This window comes from Gouania willdenowi, chromosome 5 (genome assembly GCF_900634775.1).
Source record: "Gouania willdenowi chromosome 5, fGouWil2.1, whole genome shotgun sequence".
Lineage (NCBI taxonomy): Eukaryota > Metazoa > Chordata > Actinopteri > Blenniiformes > Gobiesocidae > Gouania > Gouania willdenowi.
This window is the reverse complement of record NC_041048.1, coordinates 6,274,880-6,301,581: the sequence shown is the minus strand read 5'-3', so window position 1 is coordinate 6,301,581 and position 26,702 is coordinate 6,274,880. Positions and strand designations below refer to the sequence as shown.

Here is a 26,702-nt window from a genome sequence, read left to right as displayed (position 1 = left end):
TAATACATGTTTTGTCCTCAGAAAACCTGAATTGCAAATCATCCGAAGTCCACAAAATGCAGGATTACAGTGTTTTAAGCTCTTGCTTCTCTCAATGAATCAAAATTGCAAAGGGTTAAAACCAATGTCAGGAGCTTCTTTTTAAAGTTACACAAGCAGAAAAACACTTTACAAGAGATATGTGAACTTAAAGGGATCATCCACTGTTTTTACAAATGAGGCCTAAAACCTTTGAAATGTACTTAGTAAAAGATCTATGCAACAAAACGCATTATTTTTGCTCTATATTCATTTTATTACCTTTTAAAAATGGGATTACTTTACCGTTTTAGAGCCTGTGTTTTGCCATCTTGAAATCATGTGATTGATGACGTCCCAAGCCCCCATTTGGCTGTAAACATTCAATGCATTCCGTCTGCTTTTTAGATAATTTGGCATCTTTTTCAGTCAAAATGCCAAATTTTGCTGCTTTTGGTTGCAGATGTTGATGTAAAACTCTTTTGTTTATCGAAAGAAAATAAAAATAGTTGTGACACGAAAAGATCTGTGACCACAGGGTGCAACACTTCCAATTCTGCCATTTCATAGTAGACAATGAAGCAGAGAAGAAGAGCTCTCCTAAGGGACCTTTACTCCCCCTTAAACATGTTGTTGTTGATGTTTGTTGATGATTTTAAATGTTTTGTTGCCTATTTTAATGTTCTTATTGATTTTAAACTTTTGCACTTTTTGATCATGTAAAGCACAATGAGTTGCCTTGTGTATGAAATGCACTATACAAATAAATCTGCCCTGCCTTGCCTAAACAGTGAGCGACTGAAGCTAAAGGTCTGTGTTCAAAACTGCATTCTAACGTACTATATAATACACACTCAAAAAGTATATACAGTCTACTATATACTATAAGTATGGTTACGATGATTATGACCGTTCCCATTGAAGTATACTTCCATGTTTCCCAAGATGCATTTCAAACCTACAACGACAAAAACCTGAAGCACACTGAGGCTAAATATCTTCATTGATTCTCCACCTTTGAAAGTTCTGAAAATATTTTAAGCAAGAAAGTGACCAAGTAGAATATCAACATGTGCTCATTTGATCCATAAAACTCACGGAAACACATTTTGGAGATTTACGGAGACAATTTTATGTTCCGCTTGCAATGCATCATGGGTCAGTTAAGTATGACTAGTGTGCTTAAAAGAATTCCAGATATAGTATACATCTGGGTATTTCTCACATACTCAGTCTTTCCATATTATCAAATGTGAATGCACTACATACTCACTTTGATGTAAGACTTAGTATTAGTAGTACGTTAGTGTGCGATTTTGAACACAGCCAAGGAGAGCTCTTCTTCTCTGCTTCATTGTCAACTACCAAACTGCAGAGTTGGAACTGTTTCTCCCTCTGGCCATAGATTTTCTTTCGGGTCATGACTGTTTTTATCCTCTTACTGTAAGCAAAAGGGGTTTACATTGACATCTTTAACTTTTCCTGATTATTTAGTGCAACCAAAAGCAGCACAAGTTGTGATTTTGGCCCAAAAAGCTGATAATGATCTAAAAAGCAGGCTGAATGCTTCATTAAATAGAAAACAATAAGATGTTTACAGGGAAATGGGGCCGTGTGATGTCATCAGTCACATGATTTCAAGATGGTGGAACACAGGCTGTAAAACAGTAAAGTAGTCCCATTTTTAAAAGTAAGAATATGTTGAAAATAATGCATATCGTTAGGTGTATATCTACTAATGACTACATTTCAAAGGTTTTAGGCCACATTTATTTAAAAAAATGGAGGATCCTTTTAAGTTTGTTTGGCAGTATGTACAGAACATTTCTGGTGTGGAATTTCTTTCTTTTTTTTTTTTTAAGTAAAGTCAAGGCGTGTGAGTTTTATCATCTCTCATTTTAATATATGTGAAATGAAACAAATGCAACAACCCTGTTTACACAAGCTGCATCAATCAGGTGGGCTCCCTGGAACGGCAGCAAAAATGATTCTACTATACTGTAAAATGTCTGGGTAATCGTTACGTATTGTACACAATGTCGGTCACTGAAGATGTCACAAGTAAATAACTGTATTACAGGTCAGTGACAATGAGTTGCAGTGACGCAACACATCAAATGGAAAAAAACAAAAAAAAAACAACAAAAAACAAACAAAAAACCCTTCAAACATCACATGCATCACAGCCCCATACATCAGACAGATGTTAGATATATCTTTTGTACCCAGTCCTTGAAGACCTGCCATTTAAGGTAGAAAAAGCCTGAATTGAAAAGAAACAAACAAAAAAAAACAATATATAGTCTGTTAAATTGTTCATCGCCTCAACAAAGAGTTGCCTTCAAAAACAGATGAAATACAACAATGGTGCAGAAAATTAAAACTCCAATGACTGCAGCAACCATCCCTCACCAGAACCCATAGAACCTCTTTAATTATTCTTCAGTATTTACACTGATGTACACAAAATACACTCAAAATGAGACTTTTTTTTCATAATGCATCTAAATCATCTCATACATTCCAAACCATCAGGGGAAATAAAAATTAAAATAAAAAGAAAATAATTATCTGGGGATTTTAGATGAATTACCATCTTTGTCACTAATTGGGACAATTCAGAATATTTGTAATTTTTCATTAAAAATCAATGACATTTTGACTGATCACAAAAAAATTGAAAAGCTTTTCTAATTTCTGTTACAAATCAAGCGATTTCAATGATCAACTGGCAGTTTTTGAAAGGAGAAACAAATAACTGGGCAGAACTTAATGGGAGGTGGTGACTGTTCTGGTTATCACATTGTTATTTTCAAAGCATTGTCTTGGCTATTATTTCATTACAAAAACAGAGAAGTGCCTTCATTTAGGTGGCACGGCGTCCTGTCTGACAACATGAAAGATCTTGATGAAGGCTCGAGGGATTGTGATGAATCTGTGTTTTTTTGGATGTATGTGCAAATATGTGTGCATATGTGGGAGTGGAGTGTCTTGGAAGAGAAATTTCACGTCAGTTCAACCGTCACTGTGAGGACAAGTGCCATCCACGTCAGTCCCAGCATGTGCGCACGAGGAGCTTCGTCTGCAAACCAAGAGAAAGAAGTGAATCAGACTCACGGCCAATCTCCTCTTCATCACTTTAGCAAACAGTGAATCAGAAACCAGCTGAAAAAGCATTGAAATAAGGCCAAAATAACCACATTATACAACATTTCTGTGATATTTAGGTACAGTAATGCTTAACGTATGACACACAACACTGAATCATTAATGCTATAGGACAGCAGTTCTCAAACTTTTCAATACATGTTTCTCCTTTGTCCAACGACAAATTTTACTCAGAATTATGTGAAAAAACATCTATAGAGCATAATAATATTATGACACATCATAAAGAATTTTTGTTTTGTAAATAAGTGGAATGAAATTGTATTTCATGCCTCCTGAATAGATTTAATTTTGGGGGACCAAGACCGACCCTTGTATTTTCAGTTCATGTTCTAATCAAGATCATTTCTATCATAATTTTGTATGTTTTTGTTGCTCTTTGTCTGTTCTTTTCATTATTCAGTACATTTTTCTCTTATTTTGTGTATTTTTGTCATCATTTTTGTGTTTTGTTGGTATTATTTAATTATTCTCGCCCAGTGTGTATGTGTTTCTTATGTCGTTTCTCTGTTATTTGCGTGTATTTTGGATCTTGTGTATTTTTATCTCATTTCCGTGTGTCCTTTTGTTGTCGTTTTTTGTGTTGGTGGCAGAGCCGGCCCTACACATCTTGGGCCCCTAAGCGGGATATCTTTTGGGGGCCCCACACTGCCAACTATGGACAGTTAAGGAACACAAAAGCTGATACTGATTTCTATTATAAACCAAATTATTTACATTTTTCCCTCTATGAACATGATGGCCATAGTTTACCAACTGCTCCTCGACTGTCTGAATGATCCTCAGTGTCAAACATTCACTCTAATGAACCACTTTAACCTTGAGGGTAAATTAAAATGTATGTAAAGCCACTGTAATGGAAGATAAATAAATACAACAAAATGTTTAAGCCTGATAAGCCAATAATAATGTATTTGCATAAGGGATTCCTTCAAATACACGTCCAACTCTGAACTATTTTACTGAGCAGAAACACAATGAACAAGGTAATAACTGCAAGACATTTTTATTTAAAACAAAAAACAAGTGAAGTTAAACATGAATACAAATTGAAATACAAAAAATTAAAACACTCAATGCAACAAAATAAATATGAATAGTATTTATAAAGTGGTAAATGTAATTGTTTATATAACAAAAAGAAGCCTCAAAAGAAATGTTGAAAAAGTCTAAACATCCAAATTTAAAAATTAAAATATTGTTTAGAACATCACAGCTTGTTATCTCCAACCACTTTATTTTATTTTGTTTCTTCTTGCTAATCATATGAAATCTGCCTTCCAACCACATGGTTGATATTGATGACTACCAGTCCACTAAGCCTTTCTTCATGCCATAGAGGACTTCAAGTATGATAAATGCTGATTCAACATCATAGTGACGTTGACGGTGGTTTTCGAAAGATGGGTTTGCTGTAAATAACAGGTTAAAGATGTGAACCAATGATGAATTACTGAAACATGATCCCTTTAGGAAACTGTAGAAGAAGAGGGAGAGAGAGTCTTGAAATGTTTAAAATCAAAGTTAAGGTTTCTGCAGCTTTATTAGAGTAAAAAATGACCACAGAAAGCTTTCAATCAGTGTGGAGGACACCAGGCATTTATTGATAGATGCTTCTAAAAACCAGAATACAATGGATGCTTATTTATCATGAGGAATTCATTAAGGAATGAGTGCTTGACCCAAGGCCTGCTCTGATTGGTTGAGTTGATTAACGTAGCTCGTAATAATAGAGACACTTAATTTGGCTAAAGAAGGTTTCCATCATTGTTGCACAAAGCCAATAAAAGCAACCTAACATTGTGGCATTGAAATTAAAAATATGGTCGAAATCTTTATCTATTTGATAAATCCGTTTACTCATTTTTATAATTTTTTGACGTTGTCTAATGCTGCGTTCACATCGAATGCGTCTTCTGCGGCACTGGACGCACCTGCCGCACAAAACGTTCCGCAGGTTTCGCAGGATCAAAAAATGTCCCCATTTGATCCAACTCGGTGAGTTTCACTGCCTGCTGAAGCTGCGCTCCTTTTTCTCCTTAAACATAAACCACCAGTGCAAAAAAGCCGGTGTGATTAGCGGCTAATGCTATCCTAGCTCAGTGCTACAGAGAGAACTTTTACCTACTACAAACACCTCCTCGCTGATTCTCCTCCACGCCAAATCCTCACTAGTCTGGTCCTGGTAATAAAGGGCGTGTCCTACAGCTCCAGGTGGTCACACACAGCTTCTACTCCGTGGTTGAATGGGTGAACAGACCGGTGTCAGTGTTGACGGCCTGTCGTCATCGTCAACAAAAATTCTGATTGGCTTTCTTAATGCAAAACAGCCGCAGGAGTTCAATATTTTCAACTCTTACAAATGTGCAAATATGACAAAAAATTGGGAGCGCGTTCGCACGGCCGACAGTCTTGACGCACGGATCGAAACCACACCGCCGCACAAAAAAGATTTTGCATCTGGGACGCATGTATGCACTGACTTTGTATGTAATCTGGTCACACAAACATTTCGTGACGCATCCGGTGTGAACGCAGCAGTATTAATTTCCAGATGTGCTGTTAAAGTGAGAAACCTCCCAGACTTATTAGGTTCGTATAAAACTATTTTGTGGCTCAATGATTGCAATATTCTGTGAGTTACACCACAGCCGTCTCTCTATACACACTTCTGTTCTCAGGAATCACTTTTTAAAGCATATCATATAAAGTTAAATGTCTGCATCAGCATAAAAACCTTTATATTACTTTTACTGCATTACAGTCAATCACAAACACAATCTTTCTCTTCCAGTGTATTTGCAGATTTTTACATAAAACATTGTTAGAGCACTTTATTTCATCTCTCGCTCTCACTCTGAAGATATCTTTTTTATTAAGTGTTCTCTGCTCAAACCAGCTCTTGCATTGTGGGTGTGTCTGTGTTTGCTGACATAAAGTGTTTGTCCACCTTGTGCCAACACCGAGGATCATAATGTTAGAGAGAAGCTGACCACACCTGGGTGTGGCCATGCACAAGCTCTGTACTTATGATTATGTTGTTCATATCACCTGTCAGGAAACTCAATGTTCTGCAGAGGTGTAAAGAGTGCTGATATATCCTACTCAGTAGAAGTACTGCGACTTGATTGACATTGTACTAAAAACACTCAAGTACAAGGAAAAAGTAGCTCAAGTAAATAGTACTCAAAGTAAAAGTTACTTTATTTTTGGTAATAAATCTTGCCATGGTTCCGTTGGATACAGTAAACATCTCATGTATAAACTTAAAAAGGACAAGATCAAATTGAAACTTAATTTTTGGTTTGTAAAAATTCACAATTCTTTTTTTTTTTTTTTTATAAAATAACACAAATTCAATTAAAAACAAGAAAAATCTCATGCTCTAAGTATAACTACATGTATGAACTCTGAAACTGAGAAAATAACCACAATTTAATGCTGTATTGGCACGGTGTATTACGTTTGATCTGATTGGTCAACTATGATGTGATGCATTTGATTGTTGTCTGGTTATTTCATTATTTGTAGTTTCACAATGTCCGTATAACGAGTATCCATAAAAGCAACTCAATTACAGTAACGTGAGTATTTGTAATCAATTACTTTCACCTCTGATGTTCTGCTAATAGGAAGCATCACATATAAAAGTGTATCCAAGAGTTAAGTTAAAAACAAAAGATCATTTTTTCATATTCTTGAAGAAAGAAAGAAAGAGAAAAAAAGGGAAAAAAGAAATAAAATTAAGAAAAAAAAAAAAAAGAAAAAAAACAATCATATGCTTGACTATTGATATTAACTTTAAAAATAACAGTCAGACATAATCCAAATATGATAGATCAAACCAATGTAATAACAGGCTTGGATTCCATTATAAACCCATAGACATCATATACAGATGCCTCATCGTCTGTGGAGAGGCGGGACTAAAGAGCAGGAGTATTTGTAAATCAATGGAGGTACGAGACCTTCAACAAAGTAGAATTATTCACTAAATATACATATTTCCAAACTTCCAAATTTCCTCCAAACTCACTTGTTTACTTTGGCCTTTAGTAGAGTTTAATTACTTTTATTCTATTTTTATTTGTGGTGTTATAAACAGAAAGTAAGATATTTGCTTTGTTATTTGTATGACTTTAAATTGTCCTTTGATTGTTCGAGCAATGATTGTTAATAATGTACAAGTATAGACTCATGCATGTGTTGTTTACATGACTATACGCTGAAAGTTTGTCTAGTGATGTTTTTTTAGATGCATGAGATATGATGAGGGGTAGGTTTTTATAAGTTCTTTGAACTTCTCGCTGCTCGTTTTGAGCGCAATTATTTTAGTTTTGTTATTGTGTAAAATAAGTTTGATACATCAAAATGAAATAAATGGTTTATCATTTTACACATTGTAGTTTTTTTATTTTATTTTCAAGCCGCTAGCTGTTGTAATGTGCTATATAAATAAAGCTGACTGACATTGTCATATAGCTATGACAAAGAATGCTTAGATTTTGTAAAACTGCCGTTATTACAATGAAATACAAAATGTAAATAGGATGAGGATAAACGGGTGATAGATCACCTTTATCGTTACATACGTACAGGTACAGTACATACATGAAAGGTCTGAGGAACAGTGGGTAGCCCAGGGAGGAATTACGCAATTAAGGTTAAGGAAGAGACTTGCTCAAGATCCCACAGTGACGGATTCTAACCAGAAACCCTCAGGTTACGATCCCTCTTCAGTAGGTAAGAACAGTTTTAAGTAAGTTAGGCTGCAAGTATCGGAATGGTTTTGTCTAAAAACAATTGTCATCAATAAAAAGTTGGAGTATTTTTCTTAGTTCTGATGTTACATCGTGTTCAGCAGTTTGCATGATGAAGAGCATGCAGATTAATTCTGAGTGTTTTAATTCCAATATGGAAAGCGAGATTATCTCTGCAATTAGAGGGGTGTGTGTGTGTGTGTGTGTGTGTGTAAATGGGTTGTAAAATATTGGCCAAAAATCCAGTATCCAATATCTGTTTGACCTGCCCATACAGGTCGAACAGTAACAACTGGATCTACTTTGTAAGTTTTTCATTTTGTTTGGTAATGAGCTCATACAACCATGAGATCTGACGTTCTCTCCCAGCCTACGATCATAGATACTTGTCTCCCAACCATCTGTTTGCCGTCAGTATTTGGCTGGGATGTCGTTGCCTATTTGCCAACCTGACTGTTTTCAAACAACTGGGACTGATTTAACTGGCAATGTTGATATATTTTTTGTAAAAACGGATCAGTGTACTCTGATGCGCTAGATCTAAATGCCAAATAAATGTTTTCCTTTTAACTCATTACAACCTTTACTCAAGTAATATGGAGCCAAGCCAGCCGACTGAATGTAAACCTCATTGACATTTGAGACGGATGCCAGACATCACTTTGGACTTTGACGACTTGTCTACATCTGCGTTCCCGCTTTTGCAGCACCGCACGTCGTAAAACGAGTAAAAAGAGGTGAGATTTGATACATTGTGGAGCAGAGACTGCGTTCGTTGCTTTGCATTTTCACTGAGTGGATCCACTGCAGTGTTTCAGACAGCGGGAGTGACAACACTCACAATGAGGTGACAACCCCAAACTTTTGACAGTCCCACTGCCTGCAGCCTGACAGATACAGTATTATGAAGCAGAAAACATATCACATTTTCATCCTCAGTGTTCACTCATCTGCTAAATTCGGTCTTTTGTTACACAATGCGGTGTGACATGTGTGCGGGGACCTATTATTCTGACGAAGATGAATGAGGAAGTCCTCATAGAAAGTGTAGCTTTCTTTTTCTGCACGTGGCGTGAGTGACTGACGGAGACGGTTCTCTTCTCTCACATCAGCCAGCAGAACAGTATTCAGCCATTACGTTCAGGCACAGGTTTGGTGACCTCTCGGGGCTGTTGTAAACTAATTTGACTTGCATGCAAGACATGTCTGCAGTTCGCGTTGACCTCATTCTGTCCTTCCTGTGACACACCTGCTCCTACGCTCACCACAGTATTTGCATTCTGTGATTTGCATCCCTCAGATGTGAGAATGGAAAAAAAGCCAAATTGTGAAAAGGAAGAGGGGATGAAAAATTGATAAGGAGAGAGAACAAATGACAAACGGAAGAGGTAGTAAAGGTAGAAAATGGGCAGTGTTACATCGAGGTGGGGGGAAAGGAACAGGGGAGATGGAGTCAGGGTAGGAAATGAAAGGCTGGGGAAGAGTTAACTGATCTATAATGAGAGTGAAATGTGACGGTATAGTTGAGCATATTGTGCTTATTGTGTTGTGTAATTAGTTCAGCCAGTCTAGTGGCAAGTATGAAACTTAGGAATAATGGTGGTAGCCGTGAACAGAGGGAAGGAGTGAGTGGTTATACTTAAAACTGGTATTTGGGATCAACGTGTCTGAGGTTAAGCCCAGTATGAGTTCATCCCACAGCCCAAGACATACCAGTGCATCCATGACCAATGTTTGTGCAAGAACTGCTTCTGCGAACCCAAGCGCCGCCCCGGGCCTGAGATGCAACCAGGCCAGCAGGAAGAATGGGGGCCAAGGAACCCCAGGCCGCCCCCCCCATGACCGAGCACGGTCAAGGGGGGGCTTCAACATATCTTCAACATATCAAAAATTATTCAAAATAATTCTGTTAACTTAAAATGTTAGTTTAGTTAAACTTTAACTTTTATTCTATGCTAAAGCATTATCTCTGAGTGTTTTCAGTCTGTAGACAGTGTTTATGATGTGTTTTAGTCATTTGACATGGAAAAGTAGATTCTTGTTTCCTGTTTCGTACATGTTTAACTAGCTCAGGGGCTAGCCGCTAAGCTAATGCGAACTTACTAGCTATCTGAACTGATCTACACCTCATGTACAAACTTTAGAAGAAACTTTACATGCATAATGTTTGTTGGACAATATTGAAAGGTTATTTTATTCTATATTGTTACAGTTTCACAGCAAACATCACAGAAACTTTGTTTATTTTGGAATTCTGTGGAAAACGCTTAAGTCTTGACGACTACTGAGGCACACATTAGTGTTGTTTGATTAAAAAAAAATTAATCTTTTACCAAGACTGAAGTTGAAAAAGTATTCTTATTTTGCACAGATGACATTTATTTGGACAATACATCCAGTGGGGCATCACATTACATGAAGGATTAACATATTTTTTACAATGGAGATAAATGTAATGTTAGCTAAAATTAGGTATATAAATCGTTATTGCTATAGATAGCATAGCATAGATTGTTCTTTGGTGATTTTATAGTATAGACTGGGCGTGTCTTAACGGCTCCAGAAGCCCCACCCATAATGAAAGCATTTTTTGATGTTCTCCCCTAGTAGAAATATAGAACATTGTTCCCCGTTTCGTACATCTTTAACTAGCTCAGAGGCTAACTGCTAAGCTAATGTTAACTCGCTAGCAATCTTAATTTATCTGCACTTCCTGTACAAACGTTAGAAGGAATTTTGTAACGTTTGTTGGACAGTATTGAAAGGTTATTTTATTCTGTGTTGTGACAGTTTTACAGTAAACAGCATCACATGCACCTTGTTGGTTGTAGAAAACCATTCAGTCTTGACCACTGAGGCCAACACAGCCGTTGTTTAATTAAAAATGTTATTTATTTTGCACAGATGTTTATTTGTGGGGCATCACATTAAATGTAGGCTTAACCTGACAATGGAGATGAATACAATGTTAGCTAAAATTAGGGTTATAAATCGTTATCGGTTAATACATCTACCTGTATATAAACCAGTGAATGAAAAAAGAGTGATGGTCCTGGAAGAATTAATGTGAGCCAAAGCTCAGAGAAGAGAAAAGCGATGGAATGATTGTAGAAGATCAGTGAAGCTGAGCAGGAGAAGAAAAAAAATGAACGAAAAAAAAAAAGATCATAAATTTGTTGTCACAGCCCTGCGGCTTTCCATGACAATCCTTCATCTTTACATATGATAATCTCAGAAGCCGCAAATGAGCCACCCCTGCACACCAATAATCTCACACTCAACCAAAAGTGACAGGCTTGGTTAGTCATGGGGAAGATAGCTGCTGCTCAGTGCATCTGAACGCCAGCCAACATTAATCCTCATTGAATCACCCTCACTCAGTTAATCTGAGGCAAAGAATTCAGGATCAACGAATGTCAATACGTGGAACGATAAAAACTGCTGCGGAATGAGGAATGTATCTGAATGCATTGCAATAAGTCTGCGTGCAAGATGAGAACATATAGGTCCATGGAAAGCAAGGCATTGAGAATGAAATGCACAATAAAAAGATGAAAGATACTTACTGTTTGGATTCTGTGTGTTTTTCATCATGCTTGGGTTTTCTGTTGAAATGAGAAAAAAGAGATGAATTAAAAGCTGTGACTCAAGTTTTAGAAAACAAAAGATATATTTCTAAATTGTATCAGGTCATTCCATGTCATTACACAAATGGTTCACACACTTCGGTCTAAAAAAATGTTTTACAAATTGTTCCGTGATTATTCAATAGACACACAGTGAATTTTTACTTTGATTGCATGAATACTTTTTGAGATATGGACCATTTCTGTGGGTCCTCATTTTTCTTCTATGTTCAGCTTTCAATATCTCAGGAACTACAGCACATAGTAATACAGCTCCACCTACTCTCTCAGAATATAGAAAAACATCTGCTATACATCCTATCTGTTGGACATGCCAGCTCCTCAAAATTGCAAAAAAGTTTTTAGGGGTTTGGGCCTTCAGTAAACAACTTAGCATATGTCTCAGCTCCCTATAATTTGGCCAGGTTTGAGCTACAGTATGTACATAGACTCTTCACATCACTAATGGTTAGTCAGATACATGCATTGGTTTTTGGGTGACAGCCTCTTAAAATCCGAAAAAATATTATTTTTTTTACTATTTTCATTGGCTCATTAAGACTGCATGTGGGAATGTAAGAAAAAAAAAAACATTTTTTTTTGGATATAAAACAATGTGGTCACACTTTGCTTGAAGGCGCTTCACATGACATTATTCTTTCACTCCACACTTAGTGGTGGTAAGCTACTATTGTAGCCACAGCTGCCCTGAGGCAGACAGACAGAGGCGAGGCTGTCATAGTGCACCATCGGCCCCTCTAATCACCACCAATACACCACATTCATACGAGGCAATGTGGGTAAAGAGTCTTGCCCAAGGACACAACAACAATGACTTGGCTAGAGCGGGATTTGAACCTTCAACCCTTCAGTTATTGGACGACCCACTCTACCACTGAGCCACAGTTTTATACATAAGGCTGAGATTACGCTGTCATTGTTATGAAATGACACTTGTCATTAGCATGAATAAGTGTTGTTTGCTAAATTATGACACCTTTGGAGCTATGTTGGCATTTTTGGGTGAGGTGGAGGGATCTAATGGGGTTAGATAGGGTTAGGGTAACACTTAATTCATCCTAATAACATGTCATGTATAATAATGACACTGTAATGTCAGCCTTTATGTATAAAACCTTAAGTAAAGTGTGACCAACAACATTTCTTTATGCGATGTATGTCCTGAAAATGTGTTGAAATGACATGGAATGACCCATTGCTGTTAAATTATACATTTATACATTTCAGAGACTGTTGTCATCGTGAGAGCACAGAACACTGCAGCAAAGTAAAAATAAAAATAAACTACTCCAGTAGTTTAAGGACAAAGTCTTTGAGGGACAACATTTGCCTCACAGTGTTGTCCTGAGTTCTCCCTGGGATATACACACTACACAGTAATTATAAAACAGGAAGCGGGAGACGGCTTTACACGATATCAGCGCCGCTCCCTTAATTACACTCGGAGCTATTTTAGGATGATTGACTGTATATGAGCAGGTGGAAGCAACATGCACAGAACAGTGGGGGGAACTTTACTGGTTTCATTGCAGCCACATTAACAGAGCAGCTCCTCTGAGAGAGAGACCCAGAGTGTGCACGTTGCATGCACTTCTACTGTTTACCAGCCCCTGCATATTTGCCTAAGCATACACATCCTTGTGTCTCTGCATGTCTGTGCCCGGGTGTGTATTTATCTCCGCCTTCTTTTCTTGCTTTTGCTGACTCACCTCACACTAATCTCAAATGGAATTGTGGCTAAAGATGTACATCATCAAAGACGTGGCCGTTGCTTGATAGCAAATGACTTTCTGTGCTATTCCACATAATGTATATTGAGCAGTGAGCGAGGACTGCAGCGACAACAGATACTTCTTTCTTTTTCATTACCTGGCAAAGACAGGTGTCTCATCTCATGGCCACCGTGGGTATTACCAAGGTCACTTAATCACCATTTGCTTTCTTTAAGTGCAAGAAAAGGCAATCTACAAGGAGCAGGCAGACAGATGGGCCGTACTAGGCACATAACCCGTGACACCTGAGGATGCATCAGGGTGTTAAATAAGCATTAGTAGCACTTCCCTGCAAAGACACTCCTTAAGGCAACACCTCCCTAAAGTGGTAGGTTCCTCACGCACACACACACACAATTTTTCGAAGCTTAAACCTAAACATATTGGATGAGTGTTTCCGCTCCAGCAGCCATCATTAAGTAAGCAGTGACGCTCATATTTAATGTAAATATTTATGTTTCTGTATTTGTTTTATGGAAATGCAAATCAACATAAATTCCCCACGTACTTCAAAATATATAACAGTCCAAATGATACATTGTCATGATTGGAAAGGAGCAGAAAGAAGAATTGAATTCTTATATTTCTGCCGCTTAACTTAATCATTATATAATTGATGATGCAGCCGACCTTCCCCCATCAATCCACACAACTTTTACTAATCACCAAAAAAAATCTGCAACACATTGACAAATCACCCCACGAGTAACATTCTAAAGTATATTGTGGTGTTTAGGGCTGTATATTACCAGGTTCATGGTGATACGATGGGATATCAATCCTTTGGATAACTGTACGATGTTTGCAGATATCACAACGTCTGTCACGTTGAATGTATGACATGCATTTCATCCATTTTTCTTTTACACAAACATACACACACACATGTGGAAGCCCAATGTGAAAAAAACAACATAGCACATTGTATAAACAGGGTTTTTGCTGCAGTCCCAGATACTGTATGTGTGTATGTGCAAATGTACTGATGCAACATACAGTATATGTATGATGATCAGAGACCTTTAATTGATTTAAGCAGAGTTCATTTCAATAGCAAATTTTGACTTAGTTTTAGTCATAGTCTGTTGACTAAGATGCAACTTAGTTTTAATCAAGATTTAAAGATAAAATTACCATTGATCAACCTGATTTTGGATGGTATTTAGTGTTTGTAAATACATCAGAAGCCAATGGGCTCTCAGGTCTGTTGTTCTCTTTGTAGAAATAAATTAAGTTTCATTTAAAATGTGCACACATGTTGGACCAAAAGTCAACATGGCACTGTGAAAGTTGTGGATGATGATGAGTTTCAGTGTTTTCTGTCTGATGATTACAACAGGCTATCGGTACTTGATACTTTGGCATTTAATCCATTTGAACTTGACAGAGATTATGTAATGCATGGTTTGGAAATACTGTAGATCCTGATTTAAACCTTTTTTTCAAATGCAAATAATGCTAACTCATGTGTAACAATCTCACACAATCACTTTCCGAGAATAATAAAATGTTTTTAGTATTACATTTAAATACACGCAGTCTTCCAAAAATGTATGAAAAGATGGAACATTTCTTATCTTCTTTGAATCATAAGTTTTCAGTTATTGCTCTGACAGAAACTTGGCTGACTGAGCAGCCCAAAGAACTTGACCTACATGAATTAACATCCTATAACTCAACTCACTTTGTCAGACCTTCAAGGTCTGGAGGAGGATTTTCCATTTTTGTCCAATCTGGATTTCAATGTCTGACATGATCTTCCCATGAAATTAAATGAAACACAAATCGAATCTGTCTTCATAGAAATATTGTCTAATAATAAAACTAACAAGAAGACAGTCATCAACATCCTCTGCCAGAATGGTTCTCATTATAACTCACAACCTTTTCCTAAATGTCCTAAATCTAAGAAGTTAGATGTATACATCAGAAAATATCATCACATCAGAATATAAAATTACTAACTATCTTAAACGGTTTCTAAGAAAAGCTGTTACCTTTTGAAGATACCTCGAACATAGTAAAGAAAAACGAAACAAGGGCAATAACTCCAGAAAAAATACTTGAGCACTTCTCATTTTCAAACTCCATCAAGGTATTGATACCTTGAAGCCACACACTGAATTTGGTTATCTTATCTTAAACGGTTTCAAAGAAAAGCTGTCCCGTTTGAAGATACCTCGAACAGAGTCCAAAAAACAGAAAAAGGGCAATAACTCTGGAAAAAATAATTGCACGCTTCTCATTTTCAAACTCCATCAAGGTATTGATACCTTGAAGCCACACACTGAATTTGGTTATCCTATGTTAAATGGTTTCTGAGAAAAGATGTCCCTTTTAATTCAGACGGATGGATGGATGGAGCTCAAACCTATAACCCCCTTCCATTTCGCGGCGGGGGATAATTGGTCGTATTTATAGGTCTCCTCACACAGATGTTTTGAACTTCAATCAAAGCTTTTCAAGTACTTTGGAACTCATAAATAGGGAACATAAATTGTGTCATATTCTTGGGGATTTTAATATTAATTTGTCTGAAAAGGAAACACATTCTGCAACTGATGACTTTTTAAATTATCAACATGCAAACTTTTTTTTTACCAAGAGTTACAGAAAATTCTGCAACATTAATAGATAATATATTTTTTAACACAATAAACCATAAGACAAAATCTGGAATAATATTATTATGTACAGACATTTCAGACCATTTCCCAATATTCCAAGTGGTTGTATTAGGCAACAGTTATATGCTGAATAAAGAGTCTCTTACCGGTTTTCAAGCATATAATACTGCTAACAAAATCAAATTCAGACAATTACTGGAAAATATTTCTTTTGAAAGTGTTTTTAGGGAAAATTATACTACCTCAGCTCATGAGATATTCATGAAAAGAATCAATGATGTTTTTGAGAGGTCCTTTCCAATTATTAAATCTCATGGGGGTAAAGTAAAAAAAAAACTAAATTTATGGTTTACAAATGAACTGATAAATTCTTCACACATTAAAGAAAAAGCTATGTATTAAGTATATTCCCCCCTTCCTCCTTAAATTTAGCTACATATAAGTTGTATACAAATTCTTACACTCATCTTTTTAAGATAACAAAGGAAAAATATGTCAGTGATGACTTTCAGAAATCAATGAACAATATTAAAGGTACATGGAAAACAATAAATTAACTTCTTCAAAGAAAGGGAGCTCCTTTAAACTATCCTCCAACTTGTACAGATGGAAGTTGTACTTTCAGAAAGTCTTTTGATATTACATGTAAGTTCAATATTTATTTCTCAAATGTTAGTGCTACTCTGGCCAAGAGAATTTGCGCCATAAATGTCAATCCACTTTAATGATGACATTAAAGGTACATTTTCTTCTTTTAGTGATTTTGAACCGCCTAATTCAAGTGAGGTTTAGGTAATCATTGTAGGTTTAAAAACATCTGTCCCTGGCCATGATGGAATAAGTACTTCTATTATTAAAGATGTAACATCTACTATTTCTGAACCACTGACTTATATTATTACATTTTCTGTGAAAAGTGGCATAGTACCCTCAGAACTCAAAATAGCTAAAGTTGTACCTTTGTATAAAAATGGTGAAAATGCATCCTTCTCAAATTATCGTCCTATTTCGATATTATCGTCCTATTTCAATATCATCAACATTTAATTAAGAAGGATATACTGTATTATATAATTACCGGTTCAGATTTCTGAAAATATCATTCATCACACATGGCTCTTATTGAACTAATGGATAGAATTCATACGGCTTTGGATACAAAGGAATTTGCAATTAGTGTATTTTTAGATCTATCTAAAGCTTTCGACAACGTAAACCATGATATTCTGCTTCAAAAACAGCATAAATACGGATTCAGAGTCAATGTGTTTATTTGACACTATAATTATTTATCTAACAGAGAACAGTACAGTATGTCAGTATGAAAAATTATGAATCTAAAAAGAATTCTGTGGAGTATGGTGTACCACAAGGTTCAATTTTGGGACCATTATTATTTGTTATTTATATTCATGACTTTGCTTCTGTTTCTACGACCAATCTTTCCTGTACTTTTTGCTGATGATACAATCTGTTTATCTCTGACGGGGATTTAAATGCTCTGATTAAAAAATTAAATCAGGATTTTCACAATTATTCAGAATGGTTCAGAGCTAATAAATTGTCATCAAATGTAAAAAAACAACAAAAAAAAACAACAAAATATGTTATTTGATGGTAATAAAAAATGTGATAGAGATCAAATTAAAATTTACATTAATAATGAAGAAATAAATAGTGTCATCTACATGTTTTTTAGGAGTTCAGATTGACGATAAACTGGAAGAAACAGGTTGAAAAAGTTTGCAAAACAATAACTAAGTCTTTTGGAATCACAACCAGTGACGTGCCGTCAGGGTAGGCAAGGTAGGCAGTGCCTACCCAAGGGTGAATTGATATTTTGATTATTTGTTTTAATTATAATATAATTATAAATTATTTACTTTTCCATTTCCAATAGCCTACAGTACCTATAAGTTTGGAAGTGTCCTCAATTTGTGCGTTTCATAGCCCAAATTACTAAACAGCTGCACAGTCTCACTCCGCTGTAAGGCAGATGGAGGCCACGCCCCCTCTCAAAGGCACGTTGCTCCTCTGCCTCTGTTCCCATTGCGTGTTTTTACGTGTTTGAGCATGCGCAGTCAGGTCCCCAAGATGCCAACCATTTAAGTCCAAAGGCAGCGTAGAGAGCTTTGGACGTAACCGCGCTATGCTAAATGCTATACCTAAGTTCACAGTACATTAGTGAATTGATGCCATGTGACCGCTGCTGCTACGTTCTCTAGCTAGTGGGCGAGATAACAATACAGGCAGGATGACAGCGCCAGAGATGATAGATAAACTTTTTTTTGAGGAAAAACGACAGCTTTTAAAACACCTGAGTTACCAGAGCTTCAGCAAAGGTAAGATCAGAAAACGTTTCATACTTTCTACAGTGAAAGGAACAAAAGGAAGGATTGGCTTTGTGGATACTCCTCACTGAGGCTGTTCCGAGTTGTTGTCATTTTCTCCATGTTTCTGTGTTTCCAACATAAACAACGGATGCGTCTAGTTATTGTCACTTAATGTAGTCGACCAAAACTATGACATTTTTTGTAAACAAAATTAACAATTGATTTATGACAGTATTATATACCAATTCAACACAAACAGCTAAATTTAATCTAAAACGACCAAGCAATTATGACGTTTGAACAATTTTATTGCTGAGACGTTTCTATTTATATTTCTAATATCGTAATTTTTTAACAAAAGCAAAAAAAAAAAAGATCTCAGGTAGGAATTTCTACTGTTTACATTATTTATTATTACTAATATTTTATTATTTCTGTTCTAAAATATCCATTCATCCATCTATTTTCTTACCCATTTGTTTGTTCAAATATGTAATTGCAAATTTTTACTTTTATTAGTTAAAAATCACCATTTTTAATTGTCTATTTCAATAAAGGTTACATTTTTTGACCCAACTTTGTTTTGTGTGTGCAACAGTCCTTTCTGTTTTAAAAATCACATTACCCTACCTGTTCCATCCTATAAAGTAGATCTCTCAGCCTTTTAACTTGTCCCTGCACACTTTAGCTGTAATGCTATTATTTCACTTATTTATTTTTTGTGTTAACGTGAGAAAGGTGCACTATAGCCATTAATGGTCACAAATTCCCTCGTTAGAGGACAGTAATTCCCACTTAGTGCTCCATTTAAAAGTATGGGCTGTTAAACCAATTAGGGCTACAATCTCTTAATAACCACACACTTAGTTGCATGAATGATTCATACCTCACAGCAGTCGCATAAATCTCCTCAGCAGACAACGTTAATATATTAAATGGTTTTTGTGGAATTATGGAATATTCTTTGATGTTTAACTGCATAATTGTACAAGTGTTCCATATAATAGTCAAAGAAAAAAAGCTGTAAAATTCATATTCATCGTCTTTTTAATAATTAATCAAACTTAAGTGAAATCTCAGTGTAACATTGGCGTGTTGGAGCATACATGCATACATACCAAAGACTATGAGGCGTGTGTGTGTATCAGTGGAGCCCAAAGGATTCTGGGCCGTGCAGCGATACATGGAGCCGTTTAGCTCGGCGGGCACCCTCTCCAGAATCAGCTCCCTACCCTCGCGCTCAGTGCTGCCATCGAGCAGACGACCTCCGACCCGCGTCCAGGTGAAGAGCGGCTCGGGGAAAACCTCATTCTATCCACAACCCAGAGAGAGAGCAGAAAAAAACGAGAGGGAGAGTTCAAAGGGCAGCGTGGGAAAACTCTGCGAGTCCCAGCCAAGAGATTAAGAGCACGGCACACATGAATAATACAAGCTTCAATTTTCCTCTAATGCAACTGCAAGTTAACAACATGCATTAATAATCAGGACTCCACTTGAAAAGCAGATTTTTTTTCCTCCACTACTTTGGAATCTTTGTGTTCTGTATCAGCATCAAAGAAACAATCACATCCATGGAAAATCTGAAATATTTAATATATATCAAAACTGCATTAAAGTGATCCAAGAGTGGAGGTAGATCTTAGAGGTTAATCATCTTTATGACCCCCTTCTTTTTTTTTATTTTCAAAGGCAGCGAATGAGTTTACAAAGTTCTACACTGCAGTGTTGAAATGAAGGTGCAACCTATAGATGTGCTTAAACTTAAAGAAGCGATGAAGAAACGAAGGTCCGCACCACTGCATAGTTTGCTCCCAAGTTCAAATTTTAATAAAACACCAAAAGACATGACGTTTCGGGCTGACCGCCCTTCATCAGACCTATGTCTGATGAAGACCTATGTCTGATGAAGGGCATAGCTACTTTGGACCTTTTTTGATCCAGCACACTGCTTCAAGTAAAGGGAAGTGCGTGTTTTTTTGATTGTGCTTAAACTTAAAGAAGCGATGAAGAAACGAAGGTCCGCACCACTGCATAGTTTGCTCCCAAGTTCAAATTTTAATAAAACACCAAAAGACGTGACGTTTCGGGCTGACCGCCCTTCATCAGACCTATGTCTGATGACCTATGTCTATGTCAGACCTATGTCTGATGAAGGGCATAGCTACTTTGGACATAGCTACTTTGGACCTTTTTTGATCCAGCACACTGCTTCAAGTAAAGGGAAGTGCGTGTTTTTTTTGATTGTGCTTAAACTTAAAGAAAGCATACTTTTTTTTGGTAAATTCTTTACATACAGCACTTTGTACTGCTTTAGTGTATATTAGAGATGTTCAATATCAGCTTCTTTGCCAATATATTGACACTAAATTTCCAATTTCCGATAAAAACCGATATTGATATATACAGTAGTTATATATCAAGTTTTGTGTGCACACATTAAATTCATAATTTATCGACATGATAAATTACTGTCAAAATGAAGTGTCGAGGTAACACGCATCATGTGTTTAATGGTCCCATATGATACAAATTTCACTTTTTAATGGTTTTCTAACAGTAATATGTATCTCCATAGCCTCATTATGAGGTGAGTTTGAGTTTGCTCCGTTTATGATGTCATAAGATAAGAAGGCCCGTACAGAGCTAGCTTATCTTAAAAACTCTGGATAGAGAACGACGCGGTGCCAGCACTTCATGAATCAATTACAAACATAGAAGATGTAAGCTCGTTTCTTTTAATACATGCTAAGTTGCTGGCTTTCAAACAGTCAGTGTAGCGTTAGCACAGAAGCTAACACCGCTCAGTTACTCATGAGAGCAACCTTTTAGAAAGAGGTTGTGTTTGGGGTAATACACTTCAAATACTATTTTGTTGGGCTTCTGAGACCTATTTGAAACGGTATAAAAAGAGTCAAATATGTGAGATTTGAAGATTAAATGCTGCATTTCAAGTTTACACCAGTGATGGCAGTAGTGCATCAAAATGCTAAATTTTAAGCTCTGAGTCACACAAGACGTAGCAGAAAAATGAATAAGTTGTGCCAAAATGTCACGGAACGTTGCAAGCGGACAAAATCAGGTGAAGTGAATCTCTCTCTTCGTTGTTGTTATACAAACTTTTTGCACAATATTAGTGTTTGCACCAAACTGTTTATTTATTTATTTCACAAATAAACATCATATGTTCAAAATAAGAATACTAAGTTTAGTTATGGGAAAAGTGCCATATTTGTTTTTAATTTGTTTTCTCAAACAAAATCACATTTTAATGTCAACCGATAATACATTTTTTGGCAAATATCTGCCAATAATATCACCCATCTTTAGATTATAATACCAGGCATCAGTTTGACCTTGTTTTGCATTTTTTAAAAGACAAAAACCCATCATTCTATCAAATGTCGACAACCGTACAGATTGTTTGTTTTTTTTTTTTAAAGTGTAAAATGGTAGATAATGTATGTCACTTTGTGTACTACTCATGTATACATTGGTTGTTTTAGACTTATTATAATAATGAGAATATCGTCTTGTTTGTGGTACAGGAAGACGTTTGTGCATAATTTATTTACCGTTTGGTTTTTAAGAGAGTGGCAGCTTTGTCTGTTCCCATGGTGACCAGCCTTTGTACTTCAGACTAATATACTTTAAATTACTGCATTAGTCCTCCTGATGGCAAGCTAATGCCAAAAGGGCTTATTGAGGATTCTAGACACACACCTAGTTGGATTTTCATGTTCAGAAACCCTGCTATAATCATTAAGTAAAAGTAGAAAAGATTAAAGTATTTTTGGAAGGTGGGCATTTCATTCTCGCTCAGATAAATCTATACAGTTTGTGTATCGGGGAATGGTAGGGAACCCATGACTTTATTTAAAGCAAGGATCATTTTAGTTCAGGGGCCAAAAATGGACCATTCTGATCTCAAGTGGGCCTCATATTTTAGATTGGGGGAAAAAAGAGCAATTTTAACATCATTGTGCCCTAGTTTTCAATATCAGTCTCTGCAGGATCTTCACTTCAAAACTTCCTGATTTTGTAATGTGTAATTTCGAGGAATTATGTGGAATTGTGAAAAATTGCGAAATGTATTGCAAAAAATGGTAAGTTCTTTCCACAATTTCCAATTAAAAATGACTTAATTCTTGTGATAAAAGCATGGGAAAACTGCGAGCCGCTAAAAATATTGTGGAGTTTCATTAAAATTGCAAATTAGAAATATCTACAATTGAATTATTTGGTAATTTACACAATAATTCATGTTTTCTCATTTGTACTTTCTCCTGCGAGCCAAATTGGATGCTCTGCAGCAGTGGTTCTCAAGGTTTTTTGGCTCAAATACCCAGTTTTTCTTGTTTCTGAATCCAAGTACCCCTTTGTCTGACTACAACATTTTGCTGAGAATTCTATGAAAAAACAACTTTAGAACATCATGATGGAATGAACGAGTGATAACACACATGGTAAAGTGGAATGAAACAGTATTTAGTGCCTCCTGAATAGATTTATTGATATAGTTTTTATCATTTTTGGTCATCTCCCTCCTGTTGTGGGACCAAGACTGACTCTTGTATTTTCAAGATCTTATCGAGATCATTTATATTGCCATTTTGTGTCATTTAGTGTGATTTAGGTGTCATTTTGTGTACTTTGTAGTTGTCTGTCTGTTTGGTTTTTTTTAATTAATATTATTCAGTATATTTTTCTCTTATTTTGTGAATTTTCGTTGTCGTTTTTGTGTGTTGTTGGTAATATTTAAATTATTCTGTGTGTGTGCCTGCTTTTGGTACTGTTTTGTATGTTTCTTGTACATTTTGTTGTAATCTTGTGTATTTTTCTCTCAGTTAGTGTGTCTTTGTCGTCGTTTTGTGTGTTGTTGGTAATGGTAAGTATTTTTCTCTCTGAGTGTGTGTATTTTGTTGTTTGTTCTTTTAATTATTGAGTGTATTTTTCTCTTATTATGTGTGTTTTTGTTGTCGTTGTATGATTATCATTTATAACTAAAATAACCATTATAAAACCCCATATTTTTAATGCTTTCATTTGCTAATTTTCCTCTCTCTCTCTCTCTAGTACCCCCTGTAGTGCCATTGCGTACCCTCATTGGAGACACGCTGCTCTCAAGGCCTTGAGTTTGACACAAGTGCTTTACGGGAATTGATGAGTTTGTCTAAAGTGAGCAAAGAACAAACTAGAATAGTAACATTATTCAAATTAAAGCATAAAGTTAAAAATCATAGCATTGTAAAATTGTTTGAGCATCCTACTGTATGATATGCATGTATGTATGAAAAGTTGGCGTTAACATGATCCATTTTGGCACACGGTCTTGTCTTGTTGTGAAACCCTGGAGCCTCGTCCTGTGAAGGATCAGTGAAATGTACTTTCTGATCAAATCTGCACGCACTGATGCCTCGGCTGTTGAGGGGCCCAGCTGGCTGTGAGCCACACCCAGGCCTGTTTCTAACACCCAGCCTTAACGCTGCTTAAAGGGAGGCTTCAGAACATCCCCAAGGTCACCACATGACTGTGCAGCATAAGCTAACAACACACAATATTAAATGTAGCTGCAGATTGCAAAAAATGGTTTTATTGCTCAAACACTGGAAAGTATAATAAAGACTATTTTCATTTTTAAATTTTCATTTTTTATTGTGAACCAATAACACGTTCTAGATCAGGGGTTCTCAACTGGTCTCACCCTGGGACCCACATTTTTGCCACGGTCATTAAATAACGACCCACTTTTTTTTTCTTTTTTTTTTTAGAATTTAATTCAAATAGCTTCAAATAGCTCTTGAAAAAACAAGTATATAATCTTTTTTAAAAACAAATCTATATATGTTCCTGTGCAAGATGCATTTCACTGCATGAAACGTTTCTTTCAAAATAAAAGACAAGTCCAACATGAGAGACATGAAGTATTCTATTATTATTATTATTTTTGACCAGCTGTCCGCAGCCCATCCAGTATAGGTCCACGACCCACTTTTGGGTTCCAACCCACCAGTTGAGAATCACTGTTCTAGATTCATGCTCATCACCATTTAGCTCCAGCTGCTTACTTAAAAAAAAAAACAAAAAAACCATAAACTATTGTCTTTTATGGTTTACTTTTGAGGCAAAAGATTTGTCTCAAAATATTTTAATATAATATTTTTTGAAGATTATACATTTAGGAGGAGTATAAAAGCAAAAGCAAAATAAAAACAAATAACATCAGACATTTGCAGAAAACAGGCAGAAAAAAAAGCACCATCTAGATTTTTGATTCACAACATATACTGTACATCTAGTATTATTTTTCCAAATCTAAAAAAAACAACTTTTTCTAAATTAAATCCTAATCCAAAAATTTAAAGCAAAAATTATTTGCATATATTGAATAATTACCAAATAATCCTAAATCAATTTAAGATCTTTTTTGTTTGCCTGGTTTTCTAAACACACATCGACTTACCTCGGGCAGTCCTACCTGAAATCCTTGTACAGAGATCCGCACTGTGTCCCCCACCTTTGCTCTACTGGGTGACATGAGGAGTTTAGGACCCTTAGGAGCAGCTGGAAATAGAAAAAAAAAACACACAAAAAAAACAGAGTCAAAAGGTCAGTACGTTAAGCACGGGGAGCAAATCCAGCTGGACGCCTGTTTTGCTGCAGAGGGAGCGACAAATACGATTTCCTGTCAATTAAGGTCACAAAGTGAGATGGCCAGGGACCCGCGGGTTCTTTAATCCAAACTACTGCGCTGGATTTATTCCCCTTTGGAGAGAGAGAGAACAAAATTGGGTAGATACTCATTACTGTGGCAGAATGGGAGTGCAATAGTTGGAGTGTGGAGGCAGTGAGATAAGGGACACTCGTGGAGCTAATTCCCTTGTCTTGGTTTGGGCAGCAGCCCCCAGAAGGCTTTCATTTGGACCAAATAAAACAATGGACTTCACTTGGGGGAGGCAAGGTTTAATATTGTGAAATTATGCCTACCATGACTGTAGTGTTTGTGTGTTGAGATGAAAGAAATCATTTGCATAATATGGAAAGTTTTACACACTGTGCAGATCCATATAACAAACAAAAAGGCCTGGGCAGAACATGTGATCCGACACCCTAAACACCCCGTCAGTAATCCACCCCAGGAGCTCTGCTGTTAATTTAGACTCTTAATACAAATCGCAGTGGGTGCAGGTACCTACTGATGGGTTAAAACTGCTGGCATTTAAGACCTAGTGTAGGCCTCATATTTTATTAAATCACAATTGCTTGAAAAAAGAAAGTAAAGGTTGAAAGTGGCGCTCAAAGTTTGTTTTCATCACCACTGTAAACACTATGGTTGTGCTCGAAATGTCACACTCTGTAATACGCACTACAAACTAAATGAGTATATACTACAGTATATATAATATGTATGGTTCTCTAAGATGCATTTGGAACCTACAACGACAAAAACCTGAAGCACACTGAGGCTAAATACTGTATCTCTGTTAATTCTTCATCTTTGAAACTTCTGAAAACAAGTCAGAAAGTGACCAAGTAGAATATCAACATGTCGACATTTTATCATAAAAAACTCACGGAAACAAACTTCATGTCAACATTTTGGAGATTTTTTGAGACCCTCCATTGTACTACTGACTAAACTTCTGGTTACCTTCAAAACAAGAGCCCTATTTACTAAAGGTGTGCCATAAAAAGCGTTAAAACGATATATCGCAAGGTTTCGTCTAGTGGTACGTTATCGATTCACTGGCGCCAAATATCAATATTCATTTTTTTTATTTATTATTATTTTTTTCCCCTCATTTCACAAGTATAGGGCCCTATGAAATCCACGTTAACTAAAATGCGGACGGAATTAAATGGACAGAATCAGTATGAAATGCATCACCGTGAAGCAAGGAACCTTCTTTTTTTTTTAAGGGGAAATGAGGAAGTGTTTCTGAGGAGCGCTTTTCGGGGTGCACCGCCCTCCCTCGCCCATCTTGGCTGCATTAAACAGCACCTAATACACCTGAAACCTTGTCTAAACTGCCGAAAAACTACACAAATCATCACTGACTCCTAAATACAGTCGACCAGTGCCTGCTTAACTTTGCTGTGCCTGTAAAACTCTGTTTCTCGTCAAGAGCAGCTTCACATTTCTCACATACCCAATCTTCCATACTATCTAATGTGAACACACTACATACTAATTTTGACATTAGACTAAGTATGAGTAGTACGTTTGTATGACATTTAGAACACATCCTAGGTTTACTGATAATGTCGAAAAAGTTTTGCGCATTGCATTGTGGGACGTGGAGTCCCATAAAACGGATACATTGAAGTGTTTTTACTCCATTCTTACTGTGATTTCTTGTGTTTCTTCACAACACAAGGA

General features: G+C 36.4%; 1 protein-coding gene across 2 annotated transcripts in view; it reads right to left on the bottom strand.

The window, feature by feature from the left end:
* Positions 1-2,966: 2,966 nt before the first annotated feature.
* igsf21a (immunoglobin superfamily, member 21a) overlaps positions 2,967-26,702 on the bottom strand; it is a 291,837-nt gene continuing 268,101 nt past the window's right edge. The window contains exons 7-10 of one of the 2 annotated variants that reach the window (XM_028447575.1): positions 24,786-24,886; positions 19,444-19,636; positions 11,513-11,551; positions 2,967-3,100 (exon numbers count right to left, since the gene is read on the bottom strand). In XM_028447575.1, the coding sequence (XP_028303376.1) occupies positions 3,024-3,100; positions 11,513-11,551; positions 19,444-19,636; positions 24,786-24,886 (410 nt within the window). In that variant the 3' untranslated portion in view covers positions 2,967-3,023. The remainder of the gene's footprint in view (positions 3,101-11,512; positions 11,552-19,443; positions 19,637-24,785; positions 24,887-26,702) is intronic. The other variant, XM_028447576.1, reaches the window with a different exon arrangement.